This window comes from Typopeltis vanoorti, chromosome 7 (assembly GCF_054136105.1).
Source record: "Typopeltis vanoorti isolate ZY-2024b chromosome 7, IOZ_Tvanoo_1.0, whole genome shotgun sequence".
Classification (NCBI taxonomy): Eukaryota; Metazoa; Arthropoda; class Arachnida; order Uropygi; family Thelyphonidae; genus Typopeltis; species Typopeltis vanoorti.
The window spans coordinates 15256964-15269838 of NC_143555.1; the positions used below are offsets into that span (position 1 = coordinate 15256964).

Below are 12875 nucleotides of genomic sequence, written 5' to 3' on the forward strand. Positions count from 1 at the left end.
AAAACAAGCCTTTAAAGTACAAACCATTAGAAAAAAGAAAATGAGGACGTCCTCTTAAACGATGACTTCTATGCCCGGAACAGGCCGTGCTAGGCCTAAATCCTTGATACTCATGATGATGATGATAAAGTGTATTATGAGAATGGTTGATTTAGACAAAGATCCTGCTGGAATTAAGATTGGTGGAAGAAAAATATATAATTTATGATATGTAGATGACACAACCCTCATAGCAGAAAATAAGGAAGATCTGGAGCAGTTAATTCTATTGGTTAAGATGGAAAGTAACAAAGCTGGGCTTAATTTAAACATCAGCAAAACAAAGGTGATGGCTTTTGGCAATTTAAATGAATTTGTAATAGAGGGATATAAAATAAAAAGTTTTGCGAGTTATTACTTACTGGGTTTAGAATCAGAAATGATGGTATATGTGAAGATAAAATTAAAAGTACAGTCATGAGAACAAAGGGCAATGTTAAACTTGACAAAAATTGTGAAAGACAGAGGTGTGAGTAAGGCTACAAAAGTTAGCATTGTCAAAGCAATGGTATTTTCAATGGTGATGTATGGATGTGAAAGTTGGATTATTAAGAAGATAGATAGAAAGCAAATTGGTTCATTTGAATTATGGGTGTGAAGATGACTATTATGAATCTCATGGACTGCAAAAATGACAAGTAAGAAGGTTTTAGAGAATATAAAGACGGAATGCTCCTTGGAGGTGATGATCGCTAAACAGAAGTTGATGTTCTTTGGACATATTATGCGAGCTGATGAATCATTAGAAAACACAGTTATGTTGGGGAAGACTGAATGAATGAGTAGAAGAGGAAGATCACAAAAGAGTTGGATGGACAACATAAAAGGACTTACCAACTTACAAACGCTGTCTTCTCAGCTGTGAATGATGTAGATGCGAATCATGCAGGGCATGATAACATTATTATTGATATTATATTTCAGTGTATTTCAGTAATTCCGTTGTATTTCAGTGGTAGAAGATATTATTATTGAAAGGGCAACTCCATGGAGTCTGAAGACTCATCATAGGAGACTCAAATTATCACAAAATCTATCATACCTCTCCTTAAACTCATTAATTAACAAAGCACTCACAACTGACTCTGGCAACTAATTCCACTCATTCACAACCAAGCAAAAAATGTAGTCCTCGCACCCCTACCAACCACACCTTTATTTAACTTCCAGGGATGATCCATTGTTCTGATCCCTCTAGCCAAGTGCTGAAACATTTCCTTTGCATCCAACCTACAAAACCCTTCAAACAAGTTAAATGTTTCTATCGTATTCCCACTTTTCCTTCTATTAACCAACTTTTGTAATCCACGCACCCTCAATCTATCCTCATAGTGAATATTCCACAGGCCAATCACCATCTTTGTCATTCGCCTCTGAAACTTCTTCACCACTTCCTCATCCCAAAGAACCCCAAGAGACTATTGTACACCCACACTTTATAGAAATGAGACTGGCAATGTGCCAAGAATAGTCAATTCTTGCTGAAGGGGAGAAAGAAATAAACGATGTACCAATTGGTCACCAACACATGAAATCCCACAAAACGCATTGATTACCTAATAGATTCTCCTTCTTCTGACATGCACACAAGTGTCGTAGGGTCTTGCATCTGTGGGCATACAGTAGACTTGAACACAGTAATCCAGATATGGACGGGTAAAGGCCTTCATCTTCGATTGAAATGCCCTAAGAGTTTTCATGTTGTGTTGAGATTCAACCTGTACTACGGAGATGTTAATAATACAAATAATACTTTTCACTTTTTGGACAAAAACTCAACATTCGGTATTAATGAGGCTGCAGTCATTATTACTATTACATTTGAAATTTACTACATAGATTTAGGGCTAAAACAATTAGACAAGGCCAATATGTTTGTTGAGTGCCTATGTTTCTCTTGCCGGCTTGTTAGATGAAAAATTCTACCATAGCCAAATGAGACCTGCTAACTCGCATTCAAATGTTTAATTTGAAGCCCCAAAGAGAAGTTCTTCACTCATTTTAAAAATTTTATGGAATTTACAACCGTGTTAAAAAACTTATTATCCCGACATTTCAATCTTCACATTAAGATCATCATCTGGAGTGTACATAAATATACAGAACAAGCTGAGTTACATCATTAACTGTAAGCTAGAGAAACAATGATTTGATCACATGTTATTCTACTAGCATGACCTCTGATGAAAAAAAAAAAAAAATTACATCAAGCTAAATTCTATTTTACAATGACAGGAATAAACATTCTTTTAGATGGTTTTCTTTCAGAAAACCATCTAATTGGTGTCCTATTTTTAGTATTACAATTCTTATTTTTGATTTACAATACTGGATTTTTCTACAGTCCTGTTTATAGTTGTTCTTAGTGAGGAAGGTCGAATATATACCTTCCATATGTTTGGGATTTTTAGACCATCATTATTGTTCAGATTGGGGTGGTACAGGCGTCCTTGAATTTCTGTTCATACCATGTTTTAGTGTGATGTAGACAGCTGGTGGTTTTCCAGTCAATTCTGTGTAAGGTATTCAGGGCATGATCAGAAACGTCGGGATAATAAAAAGTTTTTTTAACACGGTTGTAAATTCCATAAAATTTTTAAAATGAATGCTGATCACCGTGTAACCCTAAAAGAAAAGAAGTTCTTCACATTTTAGATTCAAACCGAGGTCTTTACCAAACAGCAAACATTCACCTCCATAGCACAGTGTCCCCTCAATTGCACTTACAAAGATTTTAGACCCAATGTATAATCTGAGGCGTTACAGGTATGGTGCTAACTAACTTAACATTCATTTATAGATAATTGTGACCTACCATTTAGTTTCATTGTTCAATTATAATGTATCCATAAAACAAATAAACAAAGTGGCCGACGGGGAGTAATACAATATTCATAAAGCGGTGATCCTAGAAGAAACTCATTTGAACATTATTGACCACATTTTGTAAAGAAGGAAAGTAAGCATTAATTTCATTTATGAATCAAGGGAATGTTCTATCTTGACTTAGTTTTACACTTTAAATACAATTTCCATTACATTATCCAGGCAAAATGTACATGTCATATTTAATAAATGGAGAAGGCAATGGTGGAGAATTGCCTGCCCACTAATGAAAGCCGCAGGACAACTGATTAAGTTATTCTCTACATGTTTAATACAGGCAAATCGGCCTTCAGAACGCATGCAATTTACAGACAAAAAATACTAGTGGTGGTGGGCAGTAGATGGCGTTGATGTAGATGATGATGATAGTAGCAAGTATTGGTGAATTAAGTGGTAGAGAGGATACTTGTAGAGTAGGTGCCCTCCCTCGTTTGAACTCCTTGGAGGTGTCATTTAATAATAGTAATAATAATAATAAAAGTTATTGTGTCTTGAACAGATTTCACTATATTTGTTTCATACTATATTTTTATATTATATATTTCAATATATTTGCAGGTGAATGAGGCTGGCAAAATCCCAGAATGCTACTACATGGAAACAAAGAGAAAGGAACACTTCAACAGGCCAGATATGACACAAGTTGAAGTTGCTAATAGGTTTGTTCTTCCTATTGAGATCCAAGTGGAGAAAGAAGGAACACTTTTAAGTTGGGAATTTCAAACACTTAACAAAGATATTGGTTTTGGCATATTCTTCTTGGATAATCAGAAAAATGGCGATGTAACTGAAATATTAAAAATCAAGAAATACAACTGCAGCTGTGGTCCTGAACAGGGGACACATTTATGCGAAACTCCTGGAACATGTAAGTTCTCATTCACTGCATTTTTCAAAAAGCTAAAAATCATTGTGGCAAATAATGAGAAGGGGAAGATTAGCTGCAATTTAATGGTGGCTACTCCATTGATATTATTTTTCGGACAAGTATAGCAATGTAATTTTTAATAATGTTTAATAGCATATATTCCTGATATCTGATGATCTTAAAGAATCTTAAAATGATCATCACTGGATCCTGCATTAGCTATGGCCGAGACTGAGCCAAGGTGCCATTAAGGAGTATCACAGTGTTTTTGAACCATGCTCAGAAAAAAAAATCTGATATTACAGAGTTTACAGTAATTCATTCCTTATGCTTCTTTTTTAGCTTGAAAAAATGCACTGCTGGCTTGCAGCTTCATCTACACTTCCATTTAGTGATGGAGGTTAATCAGAAAATATTGAGGAGAGCACTGCTTGATGAAAGCTCTTTTCAGTGTAAGCATTCTACTTTGGGACAGTGCAGTCCCACTAAAGTGTAATAAGATTTTAATTAATAAAATTTACTTTTTGCCTGATCTATGTAGAAGAGATATGGAGATTGGAGACATGGACAATGTTGGCAGGCAGAAGGAAGGGTAGCATAAGAAAAGTTAACACTAGCAATGTTTCAGGATTAGAAAGTTTGAAGAAATGTCTTCAATACTTGAACTGTCACTTCAAGTGGTTTAGACACATTATTATTATTATTACCCAAGACTCATCTAGGAGGTCCTTTTATCAAACACACAGCTCATCATACTGTGCTTTAAATACACTCAAATTCTCTGCAGACACCACACTCTCAGGCAAGGCATTCCAATCATTCACAACTTTGCATGAAAAAACCTGCTTCTCACACCCTTCTTATTCACCTGATCTACGACTAGTTTCTGTAGAACCTCTCCAGCATTGATCCTATAACAACCCCTTAATAACTCGTAGGTCTCTATCATATCTCCCCTCCTCCTGCTGTCCACCAGACCACCAGACTCTGCATCTTATCAATCTTTCCTCATCATTCCAGATGTTTAGAAACCACCTTAGTCAGTTACCTCTGGACCCTCTCCAACATCTCTTCATTCTTCTGAAAACCAGGTGACCAAATCTGGGCACAATAGTCCATGTGTAACCTAATCAAAGCCTTATACAATGGAACAAGAATCTCCCTATTTCTACAAGTCGGTGTCCTCCGCATCATTCCCAGAAGCCTTTGTGTTGTCTTCACATTGGCTATGTGTCCCCTAAATTTCAGATCCTTATCCACTATCACCTGTAGATCTCTTATTTCTTCCACCTCTGACAATATATCCTCACCAAGCATAAATTCTGCATCCCAGAATTTTGTTTTCCAAATTTTAAAACCTTACATTTTGCAACACTGAACTCACATCCCTATTCCCATGCCCAATCACTCAAATATTCAAGTCTTCTTGTAAGGCGACAACATCTTCTCTACTCTTCATGGTTCGTCCCAACTTTGCATCATCTGCAAACAACTGAATATCTCCATCCAAATCTTCACTAATATCATTAATATCCAAGTTAAAGAGCAATGGTCCTAAAACAGAAAAAACTAAAACCTTGCTATCTATCAAAAGCCTTTGCAAAATCTAAGTTTATTACTGTGTATCCGTCTCCTCTGTCCATGGAAGCAATCACCTTATTGTAATAAGTAAGTAGATTACTAAAACATGACCTCCCTTTAGCAAATCCATGCTGTCCATCAAAGATAATACCATTGTTGTCAACTCAATTCTGGATCCTAATTCTCACAAGCTTCTCCAACAAATTAACTACACCACCTGACACAGAGATAGGCCTGTAGTTTGATGCTTGAGTTCTATCACCTCCTTTACGAAGTGGCACAATCTTGCAATCCTTCCACTCCTTAGGAACTTGACCGAGTGCAAGACTCATATTAAAAAAATATGTAAAGGCCAGTGTCAGCTCCCTGGCACATTCCTTCAGAATACGTGGCGATATATTATCAAGTCCCGCAGCCTTATTTACATCTAGTTTGCTCAACTCCCTATACACCTCTTTCTCACTTACAGTCAGTCTCTCCCTCTTCCCCATCATCAACTGCTCTCAATCTCTCCATGAAGTCATATTCACAAGATTGAAAGACTTTTATGAACTGCTTATTAAGTATCTCCACCACACCATCTGCAATAGCTGTCTTTATACCATTTTCTCCAATCAATGTCATCCTTCATAATCATTCTTTCTTTTGCTGGCTACATATTGAAAGAACTCCTTAGGATGCCTTTTGGCTTCCTATGAACAGTAGTATGAACTGCTGTTCATACCTCTCTTTAGCTACCCTGCCTGGTCTTTGTAGTTCTCATGGAATTGGTTATTTCTACTTCTCTTATGTTGTCTCCATAATGTCCTTTTTCTCTGTATCACATGCTTAATCTCTTTATTCATCCATTTCATGCCTACCTTATTTAACCTTCCCACTCTTGGAATACATTGAAACATTGCATCTACTTGACAGTTTTTGAAAATCCCCCAAGCTGTATTGATCTCTTTTCCAGCTAACTCCTCATTCCATGCTACACCTGCAAGCAGTCTCCAGAGCGCTTCATAATCACCTCCCTCGTAGTTCCACATATATCCTTTTCTTACAGAGCTCCTCACACTGCTGGCAACCACCCAGGTCACTCTTACCGATTGGTGGGTGATTTGACACTTCATTTATAATTACATCCTCTGATGAGATGATCAAATCCAAAACCCTCAATCCTCGTGTGCTCTCTGTTACATACTGTCTGAGGTAGTTTTCCCTCAAAAACTAAAGGAACTCATTTTCTTTACTTCCAGTTGCTATCTCATCATTCCAGTCTATATTGCCATAATTAAAATCGCCCATAATGATCATTCTTTGCTTATTTGTTTAATTTGATTATACATTTCATAGTTACTACCATTTCCTGGTCTATAACAACATCAACTAAGTATTTCATTCCATTCACCTCTATCTCACACCATACTGCCTCAAAACCACTGGCACTATTTCCCCTCTTGTATCTCTACTTTGTATGGACATAACTCTTTCTCTATCATCAATAGTATTCCCCTCCCTTTTTACCCCTTTCATCCTCACGAAACACACCATATCCTTCCATCTCTATTCCTGTGAGGATGTCGTCCTCATCTAACCATGTCTCACTTATTCCAACAATTTTTTGGTGAACAGACTCAATTAGTGCAACCATTTCATCTGCCTTGTTACTTACACTTCTAGCATTTGTATATAAACACAACAGCTAGTTCCACTGATAACACTCATTCGATGTGATCTCTCCATGCTCAACTGGGGCCATTTCCCTTTCTGCTTACTCATTTTAGAACCCTCTTCAATTCCAACTCATTTCTCTTGATCCCAGGTCATTCCATTCCTTTCCTGTCTACACATGCTCTCACATCCTCTTGGAGCATCCACCTTTCTCACGCTGTGTACCCCTGTCCACCCCGAGCCTCCCCGTTTTCCTGTTCATCTTGCACACCCATTCTCTCATTTTCCATACTCATGCCACTTACTACCTCATTCATAACCACCTCTTCAATCTCTCCTGTACCCAGAAGTGTATGAAATGAAAATTAAACAAAATACCAGATAAGAGATAACTTAGAAAAAAGAAAGTTGAGCTGGAAGAAAGAATATGGGAGAATATAATGAAATGAAGAGTTTTGACCTGCCTGACCTGACAGGTGTAGTTGTTGATAAAGAAGATTGTACTTCAATCTCCTTGTATTGTTGATTGAATATAGGAGTCATTTTGTGGTATTTTGTGACTGATCAAATTGTGTATATATTTGGTGTATCTTGTAACAACTATTGTTGAATGGTGTGTAACAGGGGTATAACAGTAGTGACTGCCATTGATTGGGAAGTTCAGTGTGTGATTTTGTTGTGTGCATATGTGCAATGTATTTGTCGCCTGAATGAAAGAAAGATTTTTCAGAGTCGAAGGTGAGAATGGTGACAGTGTATATCAAGAGTGTTCCAAAAGAAACTGAAAAAGTGAGAAGTATAGTGAATAGTGACAAAAGGTGCAAAATAGCAAGTGCCAAAAAAGCAAACAGGAATACAGTATATTCATAATATGAATAATACTGCCACATGCTGAACACAAAAGAACTGGTGGAAGATGAGAATGAAGGTGGCCAAAAGAAAGAAATAGGATACTTAAGTGTAGTTTTTTTTTTTTACAGAACAGTGCATTGTGTTCTGGAAAAATGGTACGGCAGCAAAGAGAAAGAAGGAAATGGTGTATGTGTGTGTGAGAGAGAGAGAAAAACAGAAAGGAAAGTATGAGACAGGAAGAGTAAGAAGAAATCATGTTTCCTTGGAACTAAGATTAAAGCTGTGGGTGACACTATATAATGCAAAAAGCTAATAGTTCTGGTAAGCATAAATCATTCGAAAAGGGAAAAATGTGAAATGTGAGAGGATTAAAAAAAAAAAGCCTAATAAAAGGTGAGAGAGAGTAACAATTAAGTTCAATGCCAAGATGCAATGACTATGATATCAAATAAGTTAATGATTAAGTTGTATAAGAGGAAGACACTTATTATTACAGTGAACTACTGCTTGGGCAACATTGGCCAAAGTGTCCAGTGGGATTGCTGCACATGCCGTTTCAATTTCTTTCCGAAGGGCCACCAATGTAGCTGATTTTCTATGATACGCTACATCCTTTAGAGTCCCCCATAGGTAGAAGTCCAAGGGTGTCAAATTAGGAGAACATGAGGGGAACTCAACTGCACCTCTTCATCCTATCCATTGTCCTGCAAACCCTCATTGAGGTAAGCTCTCACATCCCGGTGGTAGTGTGGTGGTGCACCATTGATCATTCCCATAAAGTGCATGAATGGTAGATAAAATGGATGTACATTACATGTCTAGGTACACTTGACCAGTAATAGTACCCTCAAAGAAAATGGTCATATTAAACCCCATTGATGACAATCCACACCAGAGCCCTGGTAAATTGACTGCTTTGTCCACATGAATACCTGGATTTTCTGGAGCTCAGTAAACACAAATATGTTGATTCATTGTTCCGTTAAGCTTAAATTGTGCTTCATCAGAGGGCCCTACTCTACAACTCTCTATCTCCACCACTTCCATTTGTATCCATCATCTACATCAATGGCATCTATTGCCCACTACTACCATTAGTATTTTTTGTCTGTACACTGTGTGTCCTAAAGGCAGATTTGTCTGTATGTGGAATGAAAAACCTGAGTTTGTGGGAGAAAAAAACCCTGTTACCTCAGTATGAGATCTGCTAACTCACCTTCAGTTGAAAAACACTTGCATAAAGATTTCTCCCATCACAACAAGAATCGAACTTAGGCCTTTTCCAATCATATGGCACAACGTGGTGTCGTTCTTCCAATTCCGCTACCGAATTTTCTTGAGTTGCAGGTAGAAAAACCCAAGTTTTAGAGATAAAAAAACCTAATTGCCATACCAGAGATTGATTTACTTGGTAGTCGAAGAAAATCTTAGTAAAACGTTCCTACAGTCAGTGACTAGAAATGAACTTAAAATAATCTCTCTCTTGGTCTTTCTAATACTACAGATGCCATTTCCACAAGCCTAATTTCACTGAATTGGCTAAACTGTACTTTTTTTTGTGGTAGCCTATTTGAGTTACTATGAATTATTTAAAGTATATAATATAAACTGATTACGCAAGGTAGCAGATTTACATTAAGTCATTGAAATCCAATGAAGCTGACCAAGCAAAATGAATAACAAAAGGTGTTCTATTAATTAAATAAAAAGCTTTGAGATTAAATGCTATGAATTATTTAAAGTATATAATATAAACTGATTACGCAAGGTAGCAGATTTACATTAAGTCACTGATATCCAAAAGCTGACAAAGCAAAATTAATAACAAAAGGTGTTCTATTAATTAAATAAAAAGCTTTGAGATTAAATTGTTCAATAAATTTCATTGTTAACAAAGTGTAAAAAATAATATAATAGAAATAGATGCATAGCTCACACTTAATTTTGGTTTTATATTTCTTGCAGATATTATAAAGTTTGATAACTCTTACAGCTTGATCAGAGTAGCAAATGTATCTTATCGTATTGATGTTTATCATCCAAACCAGTTATCTTCCTCCTGATTGTGGTTAATGCACTGCATTCCTGATTAATGAGGTGGGTATTTAGTAGATGATACTTTTTAGATCAATATATATACTATCAAGAATATATAAACATGCTGCAAGAATAATACTTTTTTGTGAGAAAATATTATTATTACACCATTGATGGAGTCTGCAGACTCATTGTAGAAGGTTCATTCAACTGACAACATAGTTGTCATATACAATCTTAATACGTTTGCTGCCATGCTACTCGGGCATAGTTTGTTCCCGTACGCCAAGCAATTTCACTTCTTCAAGGTCAGTACGGGTAATCTCATTGCCGGTGGTAATCGACATACCAGTATACTCGTAGTTGGTTTGTGTGGCTTATATACCATCTACGAGTATACACACTTTTTGATGCTAGCTCCACAAGCCAAGCATTTTCACTTCTTCTAGGTCAGTACGGGTAATCTCATTGCTGGTGGTAAGCGTCATACGAGTATATTCGTAGCTGGCTTGTGAGGCTCATATACCAACTACGAGTATACTCGTAGTTGGTAGCGAACATGTTAAAATCCTTAACATTCCTTGCATTAACAACACATTCTGGTGATGCGTTCAATTCACTGACAATTCTCTGTGTAAAAAATATACTCCTCACACCCCTCTTCACCACACTTTTACACAACTTCCAGGGATGACCTCTGATTCTTCCCCCCTCACCGTTTATCTTTTTATAATCCCCTCTGGATTAATCATAAAATCCTCTCACTAACTTAAATGTCTCTATCGTATCACCTCTCCTCCTTCTATTCAACAAACTCTGCAATCCACATTTCTTCAACCTCTCTCTCTCTCTCCATAGCCAGCATTCCAAACTTCTGATTTTGTCTTAGTCACTCACCTCTGGACCCTATCCAATGTCTCCACATCACATTGAAAACCAGGTGACCAGATCTGAGCACAATAGTCCAAGTGTGGCCTGACCAGTGCTTTATACAGTGGCACAACCACTTCCTTATCCCTACATGTTAGAGCACTTCTTATCATAGCAGCAATATGATGTGCAGACTTTGCAACACTAGCAATATGCCCTCTAAACTTCAGTCTACTGTCAACCATCACTCCCAAATCTCTAATCTCATCCACTTCCTGAAGTATGATACACAGCCTTATATTTCTGCAATCCAAAATGCAATGCCTTGCACTTATTGATATTAAAACTACAACCCCACTCCTTTGTCCAAATAAAAAGTTTATTCAAACCTTCCTGAAGAAGTACTACTTATAATTCTTCCTAACTTTGCATCATCAGCAAACAACTGAAGATTCCCAGTCACTCCACATGATATATCGCTAACAAACAAGTTAAACAGCAAGGCCCCAAGAACAGAACCCTAGATCATTCACTGGTTACCTTTCTTTTTTGAGACACTGCTCCATCACACAGAGCCAGCTGGTATTGTTCAGAGAGAGCCAATCTCTGATCCATCTAGCCAATATACTGTCTATTCCCATCCTCTGCAGCTTGTACACCAACTTATCAAATGCTTTTGCAAAGTCTAAGAATATCACTGTATATGATTCTCCCTTATCTAACACACTCGTCACCTTATCATAAAATACAAGTAAATTAATTACTAAAACCCTTTATAAATCCATGCTGACCATCATAAAGAATGCTACGTAAATCAACCCGATCCTGTATTCTATTCCTTACCAATCTTTCCAACACCTTGACCACAACTGCAGTTATACAGACTGGCCTATAGTTGGAGACTTCTGTCTTAGAACCATGCCGTGTGGAGTGGTACTATTTTGCCTTCTTTCCATTCCTTAGGAACCTTCCACACTGCAAGACTTTCATTAAATAACCAGATCAAGGGCATAGTCAAGTGGAATGCACATTTCTTAAGAATACATGGTGACATGTCATCCATTCTCACCACTTTATTCACATCTAATCCAACCAACATCTGATACACTTCTGCTTCTTTCACTTCCAATTCTCCTAATACTTGCCTCTCTTCTCTATCTTGCACGGCATCATTTACACTGGTATGATATATGCTGATAAAGTGCTCATTCAATAATTCCACTTACCCTTTGTAGCTGTTAGTCTGCTGCCATGACTATCCACCAATGTTAATCTGCCATAATAATTCTTCCTCTTGCTTGCCATGTACTGGAAAAATTCCCTTGAGTTAACTTTGGCCTGATCAGCCAATCTTCTCTTATACTGCACCTTTTCTTTCTTTACCATGCTTGTCAGCTTTCTTACCTGCACTTTATAGTCTTCATGGATCCGATCACCACCAACTGTCCTGTATCTTCACCATAGCATTTTCTTTTCCAGCACAGAAAAATGTGCTGGAAAAGAAAATTTGCTTGATTTCACCATTCATCCATTTCACTCCTATTCTATTTATTTGCTTAACCCTTGGTATGCAGTCATACATTTGCTTTTATCAGATACTGCCTTGTGAGTTTCCATGCATTTTCAACATCTTTTTTGCTCAGCTCATCTATCCAACATACCGATGCTAACTGACTACACAGCTTCATATAATCACCTGCTTTATACTTCCACATGTATCCATTTTCAGCAGTAACCTTTTCTTGTTTCACAAGTACCTCATGATCACTCTCACCAACTGTCAGAAGTGTTAACACTTCATTAACAACTACATCTTATGAAGTTATCACCAAATAGTCCGTGTGGTTAGCCTAGTGGCTTTGCGCTTTGCAACCATATGCCTGGGGAAGGAGTGTCCTAGGTTCGATTCCCGTCAACGACATGAGGAGTTTAAGGATCTTCCTCAGCCATAGCCAAGTTAGCCGGTCTTGGGGGTGGAAAGCAGGGTTTTTTCTGCCAGTTTATCTGGTGTTTTTCATCCTGCAAACAGGCAAACCGGTCTGAAGACACATGGATTACAGTCAGGAATACTGACCCAGCCATAGGT

General features: G+C 37.4%; 1 protein-coding gene across 1 annotated transcript in view; it reads left to right on the forward strand.

Moving 5' to 3' along the window:
- The window catches only part of LOC150104506 (SEC14-like protein 2), an 89771-nt gene that overhangs the window by 61952 nt on the left and 14944 nt on the right, over positions 1–12875 (forward strand). The window contains exons 11-12 of the mRNA XM_090395681.1: positions 3484–3793; positions 9848–9979. Coding sequence (XP_090251807.1) covers positions 3484–3793; positions 9848–9945 — 408 coding nt within the window. The 3' untranslated portion in view covers positions 9946–9979. The remainder of the gene's footprint in view (positions 1–3483; positions 3794–9847; positions 9980–12875) is intronic.